The sequence below is a fragment of the Brassica napus genome, chromosome A1, assembly GCF_020379485.1.
Source record: "Brassica napus cultivar Da-Ae chromosome A1, Da-Ae, whole genome shotgun sequence".
In the NCBI taxonomy this organism is placed as follows: domain Eukaryota; kingdom Viridiplantae; phylum Streptophyta; class Magnoliopsida; order Brassicales; family Brassicaceae; genus Brassica; species Brassica napus.
The window spans coordinates 988768-1003990 of NC_063434.1; the positions used below are offsets into that span (position 1 = coordinate 988768).

General features: G+C 37.6%; 4 protein-coding genes across 4 annotated transcripts; 2 read left to right on the top strand and 2 right to left on the bottom strand.

Annotated features, from left to right (window-relative positions):
- Positions 1–202: 202 nt before the first annotated feature.
- Positions 203–1381, top strand: LOC125608143. The gene is made up of 4 exons (XM_048778091.1): positions 203–563; positions 644–727; positions 883–986; positions 1055–1381. The coding sequence occupies exons 2-4, from the start codon at positions 650–652 to the stop codon at positions 1248–1250; spliced, it is 378 nt and encodes a 125-aa protein (XP_048634048.1). The 5' UTR covers positions 203–563; positions 644–649; the 3' UTR covers positions 1251–1381.
- Positions 1382–1599: 218 nt separating this feature from the next.
- Positions 1600–3567, bottom strand: LOC106426849. The gene is made up of 4 exons (XM_013867579.3): positions 2708–3567; positions 2192–2549; positions 2026–2107; positions 1600–1957 (listed from the first exon to the last, which is right to left on the bottom strand). Exons 1-4 carry the CDS (start codon positions 3297–3299, stop codon positions 1706–1708), a joined length of 1284 nt encoding a protein of 427 aa, XP_013723033.1. The 5' UTR covers positions 3300–3567; the 3' UTR covers positions 1600–1705.
- Positions 3568–5494: 1927 nt separating this feature from the next.
- On the bottom strand, positions 5495–8723 carry LOC111202025 (CLK4-associating serine/arginine rich protein). The gene is made up of 13 exons (XM_048778094.1): positions 8425–8723; positions 8320–8358; positions 8091–8239; positions 7905–7980; positions 7500–7794; positions 7293–7402; positions 7164–7211; positions 6889–7083; positions 6582–6683; positions 6372–6508; positions 6143–6284; positions 5797–5943; positions 5495–5717 (listed from the first exon to the last, which is right to left on the bottom strand). The coding sequence occupies exons 1-13, from the start codon at positions 8619–8621 to the stop codon at positions 5693–5695; spliced, it is 1662 nt and encodes a 553-aa protein (XP_048634051.1). The 5' UTR covers positions 8622–8723; the 3' UTR covers positions 5495–5692.
- A 4308-nt stretch (positions 8724–13031) lies between these two features.
- On the top strand, positions 13032–14472 carry LOC106438703 (heat stress transcription factor B-1-like). The gene is made up of 2 exons (XM_048778099.1): positions 13032–13621; positions 13765–14472. Exons 1-2 carry the CDS (start codon positions 13412–13414, stop codon positions 14413–14415), a joined length of 861 nt encoding a protein of 286 aa, XP_048634056.1. The 5' UTR covers positions 13032–13411; the 3' UTR covers positions 14416–14472.
- The last annotated feature ends 751 nt before the right edge of the window (positions 14473–15223 follow it).

Sequence of the window (15223 nt, forward strand, 5' to 3'; positions counted from 1 at the left end):
CGAGTATACATAAATGCACCAAATGGTTACAAATATTTGCTTTGTTATGTATGATTTTAAAATGAAATAAATCAAAGATAACTGAAGGTCCAATTATGAGGGATCAGTTAAAAGGCCTAAATTTTATGTAACTATCAAGATGGGCTTAAGACAACAAAAAAGACAAATGTTGTTTCGGTTGCTCATCTCATGGAAAGGAAGCTTGTGGTTTTTCTTTGCTCAATCGCATTGATATTTTTTATATGTTTTTGATTTTGTGAACTTTTGAATGATTACTTGTAGATGTTAAGATTACATGTCCAAGTTCGGTGACTTTGAGGATTGCATCGTCATGAAGGTGTTTTGCTTTTCAATTACGAGTCATCATCTGAAAAACTTGTTTTTGTGTGTTTAGGATCGATCAACTGGAAGATCTCGTGGCTTTGGATACGTCACCTTTGCTTCATCTCAAGATGCTTCTTCCATTGGCATAACTGTGATGAGTGCTTTGTAGGAAGGACGCTCTGAAATGTGAACATGTTTTGGGGAACAGAATCTTGGAAGTCAAAGTTGCTACACCAAAGGTTAGTAGTTTCCATATGGCTTATGTTCTTTTATTCAAAAGGGGTTGGTTATGTTTCATAACTTATGTTAATTGTGACAGGAAGAGATGAGACAGCCTGCCAAAAAGGCGACAAGGATCTTTGTTGAGAGGTATGGTGAAATCACTGACCTGTACATGCCTAAGGTGAAATCTATCCTACTTATTTAATTGCATTTCTTATAATACTTTGAAGATTTTGTGGTCACATCTTTAGCTTGGTGTGTCTCCTGGATTTGATAGAGTTACACTGAGAACATTTGGTGAACATGTTTGCACATTCATCTTTTTGTTGTTAACAGGACCCAAAGAGAAGTGGACATAGAGGTTTCGGGTTCGCTACCTTTGCTGAAAACGGTGTTGCAGATGTGTATCCCGGAGATCTCATGAAATCTGTGGACAAGAGGTAAATAAAAAAAGCTTTGTAGTTGAGGATTTGATTCTTATGCTTTTTGATTAAAAATCTCTACTTAGTTGGGATATGGAATGCCGAGCGCAAGACAATCAAGATCAGACTGGAGGTACCGGCCATACTAATAATGCACACCTTACAAACATTATCATTGAGCTTTTGGCTTTGTCAGTTGTATTGAAACTTCACTTGTCAGATAGATTTATTGAATCCTCAATGATCAATTTATTTGTTATGTTTCTTTCCCTTTGGGAATAACTGAAACCTGCTTTCGTGATGGTATTACTAACGCTGGGATTTTTAACCGAACAGAACCGACCCAAAAAGTTTAGCAATACCAATTTTTAACCAAAATTCCAAACCAAACTAACAAAAATCCGAATCGAAATAACTGAAATTAACCATTCTTTTTTTCAAATTTTATTCAATTGTAACAAAAATATTTAACCAAAAATTTTGGTTAAATTTTTTGAAACCGAACTAACCGGAAACTAATTTTATTTTTTGTTCACTTAGATTTTGACCGACCCGAACTAACCGAATTAAAAGACCCAAACTAACCAAAGAAACCGAACCCGCAGACCTAGGTACTGTGAAGAGAAATGAAAGTTGGGAACAGATCAAAAGCTTTACAAGAAAATTTTGCAGTGTACAAATGTTTTTGTTTTTGTTCAAATTTGTCTTTCACAAAACAAAAAAAAAAAGAATGGAAACTAGAGAGCAGATGGAGACTTTCTGCAATCAACGCGAGGAGCAAAGCAAGCCATGAAAGGCGTCATGAAAGTATGTCTCCGGACAAGATGAGTGATCTTCACTGAGTTCCTAGAGACTTGTTGCTGTTCTTGTTGATGGTCACTGGACACTGAAACTGAGCTTCTCCTCATCTCCTGCGCCTTCAACTTCGCTGATTGAAGCTTGTTCAAGATCTTATCCATAGATGCTGACTTCTTCTTCTCCAGCTTCACCTGTCATTCAAAGATTCAGTACAATGCTGCTCATGCTGACTATACAAAAGGTAGAGAAGGAGGAGGACCTCAAGTTTTCTAATGGCAGCTTCTGCTTTAGCCTTCTGAAGATTCTCCCAAGCTGCTATCTTCGCTTCCTCTCTTTGCAACCTTCAACACAAAGACAGAACACATTAATAAGCTAATCCAATAAGAAGAAGTCATTGGCTGGTTGGTTCAGTTTTGGTTAATTACTTAGAAAGAGTCATGGCAGGTTCAGAGATATCCCAAGAGGAAGAAGAAGCAGAAGCTTCAGAGTTGTCTTCAACCTCAGGAGGCTGCTCCTCTCTCCTCATAACAACCCTCGAAGAAGAAGACATGACTCTTCTCTTTGGACGCTTAATCATCTTAGCTCCTTTATCCATCTTCACTTCCCTCACTTCACCTCCTCCTCTACAAGGAGGAGTAGTCTCATCAACCACAGAAACAACCAACGGTGGAGATAATAGCTCCTGAGGATTATTATTAGGACTCATCTCTTCTGGACTCATCTGCGTAGCTATGTCTCTTCTTGACACCACCGGAGATTGCGCCGCCGTACCCTTCCTGTCCTCTGCATAAAATTCAATAAAGCTTAGATCTTTGGACATAACTACACAACAATCACCTCAAAGTTTGGTCCTTTTCAAGATTATCTTGATTGGGTTTGTCAAAAGTTAGTCTCTTTTGATGTAAAGACTGAAACTTTCCAAGAGGAGAGAGAGAGCTTACCAGTATCAGTTTTGGAGCTGAGAGAAGAAGTCTCTTCACTCATCAAATCAACCCAGCTCCGGCTATGTCCATGTCCACCACCACCACCACTACCACCAACACTCCCTCTGAAAACCCTTTCCGCCTCCAAGACTCCGGTAGAGAACGGCGAGCCAGACACCATTAAACCTTTAGGAGCTGCTTCCATAGCCCTCAGCCTCGGAGAATACGGCGGAGGATGAGGAAGCGTAGGAGGAACAATGGGACCGCTTTTGGACTTCTGCCGTCTCTGTTCAGAGAACTGAGAGCTCAGGTTTGCGCAGACGCCGGGCGGGTAAGCCGCGACGGGGCTGCAAATCCACCGCTCGGCGTCTTCCCATTTGGAAGGTACGGCTCTGCCGCTGTAAAACGGCGTCGTTAAAGCGGAGGAGGAGCCGAGGTGGCGGCGAGGGCCGTGGCCGTTGTTGAGTGTGGGAGTGGAAGAAGCGGTGGAGGAGGAAGGGTGGGGGACTCTCTCGGAGCTCCAGCCTTTGTTGTCGGAGTAGCTACTCGGAGCTGCTCCGGGGCTTAGGAAGCCGCCGAAGCTGTTTGAAGAAAGAGATGTCTTCCTCATCTCTTTGTCTGCAGAGAATAGTGAAAAAGAAAGAATCTTTCAGATTTAAAGGTGGAAAAGCTTTATTATGAAGAAACTGAACTCATTTTTCTTTGTTGACCGGAGAGATTTGAAGTGTGTTCAAAGAGAGAGAGAGAGAGAGTGATGATGTAAACTGAATAAAGAGTAGAGGAAATGTACTTTTGTGTTTCTCAAAAGGTGAGAACTTTGAGAGAAGAGAGAGATAGAGATGAGGAGAGAGAGAGAGAGAGAGAGAGAGAGTCAAATCAGATCAAACCAAAGAGAGAGGGGAGAGTTTTTTGTTTTGTAAGCATTAAGACAAATGTCCGTGGCCGGTCCGATCATAAACTCAACAATTAAAAGGTGATAAAAAGCTTGGTGTGTATTTTTGATTAGGTGATAAAAAGCTTGGTGTGTACTATTTTTTATTTCCGTTCGAATTAGATTATCATCATTTTTGGTCAATTTTGATTTGAGTTTTGGTATAAGTGGTTTATATAGTGAATTGTAACAGATGATCGGTTCACCTTCTGACATTAGGTGAAAAATATTTTAAATTCGGATCAGACAACGTAGTAGCCAGCAATTCACTATGTATCATTAAGCGTGTTTCGACCGACTCTATCGATAGAATTTATAAAAGAAAAAAAAAGATGATAAAAGAAAACAAGATATCTCTTAACATTAAAATCAATTTAAAATTGACTTCTTTTGAGGTAATGCAATTTAAACTTTCTTAAAATGGAAAATAAAATTAATGAAGAAAAATGATTAACAGATTTGGACGGGGAAAAAAATTTCCGTTATAGCTTTTATCCTTGTTATTTGTTTTGATCCTCTGCAGCGTTACACAAAGCCACAACTCTTCCCATGTGACCATTCTGCTCTTTTGTTTGTTCTTTCGATACATTTCAGACACTTTTTTGTCGTTTCTGTTAATAGGCTTCCCGCTTTTTCCTTTTTAACTTTTTTTACGTTATTTAACTGTTAACTATTTTTCTTATATAGATTTGTATGTACTGTAACTTCCTGCAGACCTAGAAAGAAGGATCGTAGCCACTCAATAAAGAAACACTGCTTTTAGTTCTAATTGGTGGAGGTAATATAAGTTGAAATAACTCCGTGAGTTCGTAAATTCTAGAACCTTCATTTAGTACTAGTTCAATACTAACATTATAGACTTTGTGTTTACGGATGTTTAACAAGTTTATTACTAGTTACCAAACTAGTAGTTTGTTTTATACACTACAGTTTGAGCAGTACTTAGCAGTTCGAAGTAGCCACTTTTGAAGACATTTCACATGTAATATACGACGGATATACCAACATACTTAATTCGTCATTGTTTTAATAATTACTTACATCCTTTAATAAAGCAATCTCGTTTGTCGTGGCATTTCTCATCTCGGCTTTTAGTACTTACAGTTCCAAAGATCTGAATTCCTCAAATTGTTGATTATTCATGAAGTTGCGAAATTTGAAAGCGTTAGTAAAAAATAACACGGAGTCATTATCACGTTATGCTACTATGTATTGAAAGCATAGGGATGATCAAGCACAGAGACACAGACGACAAAACACACTAGTCTCTCGTTGTTATTTAATGTGGCATTGATTTTTCGAACAAAACAAACCCATCAATTTGTATAAAAAATATTTCTGAATATGGGTCTAATTATAAAAAAAAAACCCACGTATCATATTTGACGCATGACAAATAGCGACTCCGCTCCTACCACATTCGACGTTTGATCTTTTCTTCTCCTTCATTCAGATCGTTCTTATCTTTTGTCACAGATATGTTATGAAAAATATCTACAGAGAGAGACCAGACTAATCGTTTAAGGTCGCATGTAAAATAGCGAATCCTCTCATATCACATTCAACGTTAAACTTCTTTGTTTTTCCTTCATTCAAATTTCAAACCATTATAAGAATATCATATCCGTATTGAAAGAAACACAGAGAAAGAGAGATTTCAACTAACACATTTTTGACTACATAATAATTAAATTAAATGATTGACAAAAATATCAATCAATGTTCAAAACTTTATTATTGTAGATTTGTAACAATTATAGCTGATGTATTATTACCTTTACATCCATTGACTAAAACAAGCTTTATATCTTTATTCATTTACTAAAATTAAGCTTTTAGTTTCAACATCTGATAAACTACCAAAACAAACCATCTGAAAGCTTAATTCTTGTTTGCTACCATTGATGCAAAACAGCTATAGTATGACACAATGTCGCAGTCGAACTTTATTCAGGATAGAAAAGTAAGAAAACAAGAAAACACACATAACAAATATATAAAAATATAGGACAAGAGGCAAACATATAGTCTTTTGGCTTCAATAATCCTCTTCATCTGTTTCCCTTCATAGTTCAGTGCCTTGTCCTGCTTCTTCGCCTGCAAGATACTCAACTATGTTAAACGAGGCAAAGCAACCATTTTGTTCAAACATGTAAAGCTTGCATTTGCTTCTTACCTCGGAGACCTTGAATACGAGGAAGAGCGTCTGCGCGAGCGTTTAGGAGAGCGTGATGGTGACCTAGACGGGGACCTAGACCGTGATCTTGAACTGTGCCTGCGGGATCTCCTGCTTCGGCTTCTACTTCTGCGTCGTCTGTGTCTTCTGCAAACAAAAACATGTTTACAAGTTAAAGAAACCAAATTGGAAGGAGGACATGATGAAATCTGTGTAGGTGAGTGTCTCGATAGAGAGCAGATCCAGTCAGAGCTTTTAAGAACCGAAAAAGTCTTCTGACTTCCTTGTCATCTTCATAAATCCCCACTCTAATCACGAAGCACAAAATGATAACTTTATTAACAACCTCGGTGGTGGTGATCGACTATAACTCCTACTACGGCTGCGATGTCTACTCCGACTTAACCGGCTTGTTTCCGCTAGTTTCTCCAGCCTTTGCTTCTCTTGTTCTCGTTTTTTAGCAGTCTCCGTTGCAGTGTCCTTCTTAACTGTACACATATGATCCATCCACCATCTCAGTTTCTAATAGCAAATGGGAGTGAACTTATATGCAAAAGAACACTTTAAGTTCTTACTCTGTTGCGTTAGCTGTTTGTTCATGATTCTCTTCAGTCGTTCTTGCGGAGTTTCTTTCTTCTCCGCTGGCGTTTGCTTCGAAGATCCTCCCAAGGAGGTACCTGCTTTTGAAAGCTTCGCTAGTGCTGAGGAAGTACTGTAAATACAAAAGCTAAAGGATGAGACAGATGCCACCAAAATAAACTTGATATACGCAATCATGACAATACCTCACTGACGGTTTAGGTAGTTTAACAATCTTGTCTTTCTCAAGCGATACACCAGATGCAGGGTCAACATGCAGCGCCTCAAGAATATGTCCTGACGATGGTCTGCAGGGAAATACAAAATTATAATTTCCTACTCCATAGATTCAGTCAGAGTATAAAAGGGGTTCCAGAAAGCAAGCTTCTGTCTCTCCCTTGATGTCACAGGTAACCAAAATCTAGTGCTAATATACACAACAAACGTTTCCTCGAACAATAAATGGGGAGTAAGTGGCTATCTTTGCAAGAACTAGAGGTTGAGTGCTCCGACCGGTTGAATAGGTCAGTTTGAGATGGTGGTGAACGCGGTGGAGAATATCCTCCAAACTTTGGACTTGCCACGTCTCCTGAGCCTCCAAATTCTGTAATATACTCGATTTTTGGCTTGCTAATTTCGCCAGAGTCGTCTCCATGACCATTCCGCCTTGAGTATGACGGAGAATATGACCGGGATCTGGATCTTGATCTGTGAACAGAAGCAATAAGAGATAAGCAATCACTTTCCATAGATTGTATGACATAAGAACAGGTTAGTAAGGGAAAAACCTTCTTGAGCGCGGATAAGCCTCATAAGTAGGACTCCTTCGAGACTCCCTGTGAATAGAGAAGCACCATGTCAGTGAGCTGAAAAATCCACGGACTTTTGCTTCTTATGTAACTGAGGCACTGTCTTACCTGTAGGGATCATGCTGAATCATGTGCCTTCCAAAACTCCTTGAAGTTTCTCTTTCTCTATCCCTCTCTATTCTAGAAACCTTTCTTCTTTCCTTTCGACTTAGCTTCTTCTACATTTTCATAAAATTTTGATTTCATCCACGTTAGATAAGCAAAAATAAAAGGAAGCCATAAACTTCACAAATCAAAATGGGTCTTGCAACTTACAACAGAAGGATCGCCTTTGATAAGTTCCTTTTGCCTTTTCTCCTCCTCCTTTGCCTTCTTATCCATATAAACAAGCCACCCATACCGCTTCACCCCAAACTGTTTCGCAATTGCTTCCATTCCTTCATCTTCGCTGTCATTACTATCAAAATCTTCCTCCTCATCCTCATCATCATCCTCCTCCTCATCATCATCTTCTCCCGCATCCAAAGATGCCTCTTTCCCGTTTCCACCATATGAAAACCCAACCTGTGAATACGTGCCTTTGTTTGCAGGTGCTTGCGCTTGTTGTGGTCTAAGGAACAAAAAAAAGATGTTCACATTAACTAGAAGATCAATAATGATCAAAAGACTCGAGCTTTTAGTTCGTAATCAAAATCTTGAAGATTAAAGTTGAAAACGCACCTTGTTCCAAGGAAGGGTGCAGCAAGTTTAGCCTCAAGCTCTTGATTAACGTGTTGCAAACCCTCTCCATCAGAAACTGTTCACAGTACTCAGCATTATCCCACTGACTCTTATCTCAACTGTACTCAAGATTTTTCCTTGAATTAAAACAACTTTGAAGAGAATGTAGAGGAAGAAGGTACCGACATCCTCTACGGCGATGCTTAATTAAATCCCGATAACGCTCAAAATTAACAAACTCCTCAACTTCCTCCTCCTCCTCCGACTTCTTATGCAGCCGCATGCTTCTCGAACCAGCCTCCCTCACAAAATCAAGCATAGCACGTCCATCGAATCTGCACATTACAACTACACTATCAACAAACGATTCAATCGAAATCGAAATCGATCAAACAGCTAAGAACTAATCCAATACCTATCGATCATAACATCCTGCTTCCCGTTCCACGGTATCCTGATTCAACAAAGTCAATTGAGAAACCAATTCGAAAAATCGAAGGATGAGAGTTAGTTTATTTACAGGCCCTGTTGATCCTCGGTGGCTTGGTAGAGACCGTCGTCGCGGAAGATTTTGTAGCGGGATCCAACGGCTTGGATCGATTGGATGGGATCTCCGCGGCGTTTGGCTAAGAAGATAGCTCGACGCTGAGCTCGTTTCCGAGCCGCGTCCATCATGTCGTGCACCTTCTTCTCCGATCGTCTCGCTTCGTGCCACATCTCGAAGAAGCTCTCAGGAACCCTAATTAGACTCTCTCCGATTGGGGAAAAGTTTTTCTCAGGCGAAGATTATTGTTTTATTTGCCGATGACTTTGTTGGAATAATCTGAACCGTTCGATGCTGATAGGTGAATAAAGATGATACAAGTCGCGGAAAGCTTCTGGCTGTCTCAGAGGTTTTGCTGGTTTTGAGTTTTTTGTTTTCTTAAGGTAGAGGAGAAAAAAAAAAGGGAACAAATTGAGGTGGGCCGGTGCCTCTCTTTTTAAATGGGCCCCTCGAGTGAAAGCCGCATGATATGAATGAGAAGCAGAGAAGTAAGTTTTATTTTTCTTTATTTATCCTATTATCGTCTCATCCGATCAGTGTTAGAAAGAACATATTAAATCTTACTATGATCAGAATTTAGAATACCTTTGATTAGTACCAGAAAATAGATCGATCGTCTGTTAAATCTCATTATTTTAACCATTGGGTTGAAATCGTCTAACCTGGCTAGACGAAGATAATTTAATTTTTCAAAGGAATCAAATCGAATATTAATGTGAGTGGACACCAAACTTTAAAAAATTAGCAATAAATTATCTAACCAAATAAGTTTTCGTTGCTCAGGAAAAAAAAGAGACATGTTTTGTTTAAAAGTTCTGAAGAGAAAATGTTATTTTGCTTAATCGGTTGTTGAAACTTGAAAGAGAGATATCACGAATAAACGTGTTTTATTCTTTTAAGTATTACGATGTACATGCATTTATGTTTAATTATGTGTATTGCTTAGTATGATTTATGTGTATATAACTACAAATTGGAGAAATAAATCAGTGGTGGCCCAAACAGATTTTGGGACGTGTGATTGATCACTTTTATTTGAGGTGAGTTCAGTGGCAACGTATGACGTTAACATATGGCATACATAATTATTACATTGATGAACTTATCAAATTGCATTTTATATCTCATTTCTTGGACCACTTTGTTGGTTTAAATGTCGGTTTAGAGTTTTTTTTCCTTCAGATCAACTATAGTGATTTGGATATTTAATATACATCAGTAGCATATGCGAAATATAAATGTCTTCTCATGGAATAAGAGAGATAGAAAAACGAGAACAAATCCAAGTGAGTCCTCTCCAGGCTAAAGAGATATGCAGAAGTTTGGCTGAAATAGAGGAAACCAAATCCAAATTTGGTATCAAAGACAGCAAACTACTACTAACATGAACTAGTGTCCAATACTACATGGCATACAGGTAGGTGTTTATGAAGGCAAAACACTGGTCCAAGTGGGACCTCTGAGTTGACAATGGGCTATTAGATCATAAAGAAATGCTAAAGATGCAGCTTAAGATAGACCGACGCATATTTTGTTTAAAGATATGCAACAGCAGCATGTCTTTGGATATGAAATTCAACGGATGAAGTATTAAAATTTAATTCAGTATATTTTTTTAACCCCATGTATTTAGATAATTCTTTTCAATTGTTGATGATTCTCATGTAAGTTTTTCTTTTGAAAACATAAAATACATTAGCTATCGCATTTTGGATGTGATCATGAACAGTTTTTGTCGACTCAAAAGCTAATATGAGAGAATTAGGAATTCATAGTTTCGATTACGTACCATCTGATGTAATTTCGATTCTTGAGGATGATGTCTTAGGCGTTTCTCGAGACATGTAGTGATGTCGTGTTGTCGGACTTTTTTCTAATAATATAGGGAGGCTTTTCTCCCTTTTGCCCACCAAAAAAAAGAGAATATGGAAAAGCACAGTTCAAAAGCTATGATGGAAGTAGTGGAACTCAAACATTCTAATGCTCAACAAACGCAATTATATAACAACCAGACTCATCTTCCAAGTTCCATCAAAAAGATTCGTGGATAATAATAGAGTTACGTTTCAAATCGACGTTTCCACATACGTGTCAATAATTCTCGCCGTATTTTCAATTATCTTTCACTGTTGTACAACATTCGCCTCTGACTTCAATTGATTTGCTCAAGTGGTCATTTTCTCTCATTTCACACAACCTAGAAATGAGTTCGAACTTTCCATAGATGAACCAAACAAAATGGTCCACAACTACCAAAAAAGCTGCTTAACATTAAGGACACAACCCAATAGTTGGCTCAATGGTTCAAGATTTGTTTTATCAGTTGCAAAATAAGCATGTTTATGTTCTTGGTTCAAAAATTCTGCAATTCCAAAATTTATAATGCAAATTAAATTAAATTACGTCGTTAATTTTTTTTCTGCGCATCCACAACTATGCATTAAAGATAATTCCGGAAATAAACTCAGTTAATTATAATTATTAGCTATATATTTAACAATTCTAATATGAAATCATAATTTATATTCTAATGGTTCGGGACTTCGTATTTGTATATCTTGATAGAAAATCAGAATAGTAGAAAAATTATAAAAATTACCTACTATTTGTAAAATAAAATGGAAATGGAACATTTATGTACTAAATAAATAAACTGTTACGTATCTTAGTAAGAACATATACTGAATGGTTAACTTTAAGTTATTACAGAATTTTGTGTCAATTTTTGATGAGGAAGTTTTAGTACATGTTAAGAATTTTCATGTTTACTATCAAACTGGACACTATAGTACTTTTTACAAAAATCAAAGCTGTTTCTATTCGACTTTTCTGCGTGGAAAAAATGGTCTTTGGCATTGTCACGGCTGAACAGAATACTTAATTCAATAAACAAAGAAGCTTATAAATCATTAGCTGTAAGAAATGTGAAAGAGTGTAAAATTCTAAAACTATATACTTCAACTCGGGTATAGAAAGAAAAAAAAAGCCTATCAATACGAAGAAAAAAAGTTGCCAACACGTTTATTAATGCCATTACCTATGATTTTCTTGTATACAAGTGGAGCTTCCGTAGTGAAACTCTCAAAGATTAGTCTACTGAATCGAATCCTGTTTTAGCGCCATACACACGAAGAGATGCTAAAACATTGGAAATTCGAAGATGGTTTGACCAAAGTGGATTCTAGTTAAAACTGGAAATCATTGATGAGCTACACCAAAATAAGGGATCACACAATACTATACTTTCCCGAGTGGATTCATACATATGCTTAAAACTGGCTTGAAATCAATAACCGAATTGAGGGATCATATACATTATTACATTCATCGTGATCATCAATTTTACCTTTATGAATTATCAATAACAATGTGTTACTTTGAGGTCCGAATGGAGATGTACATGCATGCAAGTTGCAACTATCGACATTTTCTCACAAATTTGTTATCGCCTTTTTTGACTAAAAAAATATCATCTTTTGATCCAATATACATGAAGGTCTAGAAGCAGCTTTTAAAATATAGTTATGCAAGCGTGCGCCATTTTTCTCCAACTATTCAAGTCTCGAATTAGCGCAAATTATAAAACTTTTTTAAATCAACCATGTGCATGCAATTATCTCTAGCTTCTAGCTTTATCTCATTATCTCTAGATTATACCTTTATGTGAGATATATCGTCCTTGACAAGATTAAAGGCAAAAGGTGGTGGTGGAAATGAATCGAATAATGGAGACGTAGATGTCGATGATTTTATAAGAACTTAAAATTTGTCACGACAGGTAAGACTTACCGTCGTTGATGAATATTATTATCTAGCCGTGGCATCAATGATAAAGCAGATAAAACCAAGGGTGCTGGAAATAAATCCAAGAATGAAGACCGTAGATGTCGATGGGGTTTAATAACTTGTAAATATCACGACTCCAGACGTTAAAATATATTATCCGAATTGTTTAGTCTAAAGATACACAAATGAAAAAGAAAAGGTAAATGAAGCTGATTGGTACCCAAATGTGAATTGAAGCCAAAATGTGTTAGGTGGCGCATTAAAATATTCAAAAAATAATAATAATACAAAGAGGCAAAGAAACAAAGTCGTGTTTTTAAAAATAAAATATCATGTCGTCTCCCGTCATATTTGAAAAAAACTTTACATATCTGTGAAGTTCTATACTTTCTAGAATACATATTATATTCGCTTGTTGTGTGTGCGTATTTATTTTAATTGGCAAAAACATTTTTAGCAATGGCTAAATTATGCATAATTTCAGTATAAAACTATATTACATATGACATTAGTTTTTTCTGTCAGCATATATACGACATATAAAAAAACGATGTATCATATGGCATAATTTCCTGGAAAATTATTCAAGGGAGAGAAAAGGAAAATAAGATGAAAGCATGACTCAAAAGAAGACTTTATGAACATTTTGATCAAGAGATATATAAAAAAATTAAAGATGTTTCTGAGAATTTCTAGAACAAGCATCCGTTTTCTCTTTTTATTTTTTCTTACATAGGTAGGACCCACATTAGGATCTATAATGCTTTATGCGTTATATAATTGACCACCCTCCCGAAGAAAATACACTTAAAAACAGTTTTGTTTGCTAAAAACTTTAGAAAAAAAAAATACACTTCTAACTTTGGTTTAGTTTTGTATTATTTCCTCACGGTTTAGCTCCGGCGAAGTATGGTCGTAGTCTCCAACTTCCTCCTCCATCAGATAATCCGTTAGATGGAAGAAACCAAACGAAACTCCGATCTCCTCCGCTCTCGTGTCTTCCTCTCAGGCTTCTATTGCTGGGACTGGGAATTTCTCACTGCTCTCTTGCTCTTTAGTTGCTGAATCTTTCCTCCGATTTTTCATTTTCTAAAATCTTATTTTCTTCTCCTTCTGTCTAGATTATTTTTAGTGCATCTTTTATTATTTTCTTTAGTTTTTAAAATATTCGCCGGTGATGATGGCGGCGCAAAGGTCTGTTCCGGCGCCGTTTTTAAGCAAAACGTATCAGCTAGTGGATGATCAGAGCACAGACGACGTCGTTTCATGGAACGAAGATGGATCAGCTTTCGTCGTTTGGAAAACAGCTGAGTTCGCTAAGGATCTTCTCCCTCAGTACTTCAAACATAACAACTTCTCAAGCTTCATTCGTCAGCTCAACACTTACGTGAGTCACACACGATATTATGATCAAAAGTCATTTTCATTTGTTGTGTTATTAAATCATTTTGGTTAAATGAATCATTCATTGGTAGTTGGTGAGAAAAGCTTCTAGAAGCTGATGAATAATTTTTATTTTATTTTTAATAGGGTTTCCGGAAAACTGTACCGGACAAGTGGGAGTTTGCTAACGACAACTTCCGGAGAGGACAAGAGGAACTGCTGTCGGAGATACGGCGGCGCAAGGCGGTGATCGCCGCGGCGGGGAAATGCGTAGTCGTTGGTTCGCCGTCGGAGTCAAACTCGGCGGGTGACGATCACGGTTCTAGCTCCACGTCATCGCCCGGGTCGAAGCACCCGGGGTCGGTGGAGAACATGGTGGCTGACTTATCCGGGGAGAACGAGAAGCTGAAAAGAGAGAACAGCAGTTTGAGCTCGGAGCTCGCGGCGGCGAAGAGGCAGCGTGACGAGCTCGTGGCGTTCTTGACCGAGCAGATGAAAGTAGGACCGGAGCAGATCGATCAGATGATCAAAGGAGGAGGGAAGAAACTCAAACCGGCGGTGGAGGAGGAAGAGAGCGACTGCGAAGGCTGCGGCGGAGACAACGGTGGAGCCGCCGTGGAGGGAGAGAAGGGGGTGGTAGGTGAAGGGTTGAAACTGTTTGGGGTGTGGGTGAAAGGAGAGAGAAAGAAGCGGGGCCGGGATGAGAAGAATTTCGTGGTGGGTGGGTCCCATATGACGGAGATAAAGAACGTGGACTTTCACGCGCCGTTGTGGAAGAGCAGCAAAGTCTGCAACTGATAAAGACTTCTAGATACTTGTTCAAACAAACGTGTGACACGTCATTGACGAAGAGAAGAAAAAAGGGAAAGCTGAAGTTTTAATGATTTTTAATAATTTTCCGTAAGGGAGATTAGTGCTTTATTTTTATGTTAAAATTGGATTTTCATGTATTATATACTTTATTAGTGTATTAAGTTTGAAAAAAAATAAGACAAACGTTTCGGATTTTTACTATTGGGTGTATCTACTTTGCTCTTAAAAACTTCTAGCTAATGTAAAAGCACGGGATTAGATTTGGTCCAGGGTCACGTTGAAACTTCAAAGAAGAGGATTAGTAACCCGTCGAATATTTAGAACTTGACTACTTCTCTTGCAATTAGTAGGTAGTTTCCGTGTTTATACGTAACCCGTCGAATATTTTCATATTAATTGTCAGAAAAGTCGACAACAAAGACAACATTGTATCGAAGGAAATGTAATTGGAGAAATACCTAACTCTTACATAACACAAGGCATCAAAAATTCCAACAAAAAGAATACTACGAGATTAAATTAAAAAATTATGGTAATGAGAAAAATATTTCAACTATTAGCTCTACGACAACTAAGGTTATAATTAAACTAAATTCGCTAAGGATAGATATATTCTAAAATTTTGTCGCTTAATATTATAAACATAATTTCAGACGGAATATTTGAATAGTATATTCGTTGATGCCCAATTAAGTCGCTCTTGAGTCTTGCCAAGACTAGAACATCATTTTAGTAGAAAATCAATACCCACTAACTCTCAAGCATTAGAAAACATAGTATCTTTCTATGTTTA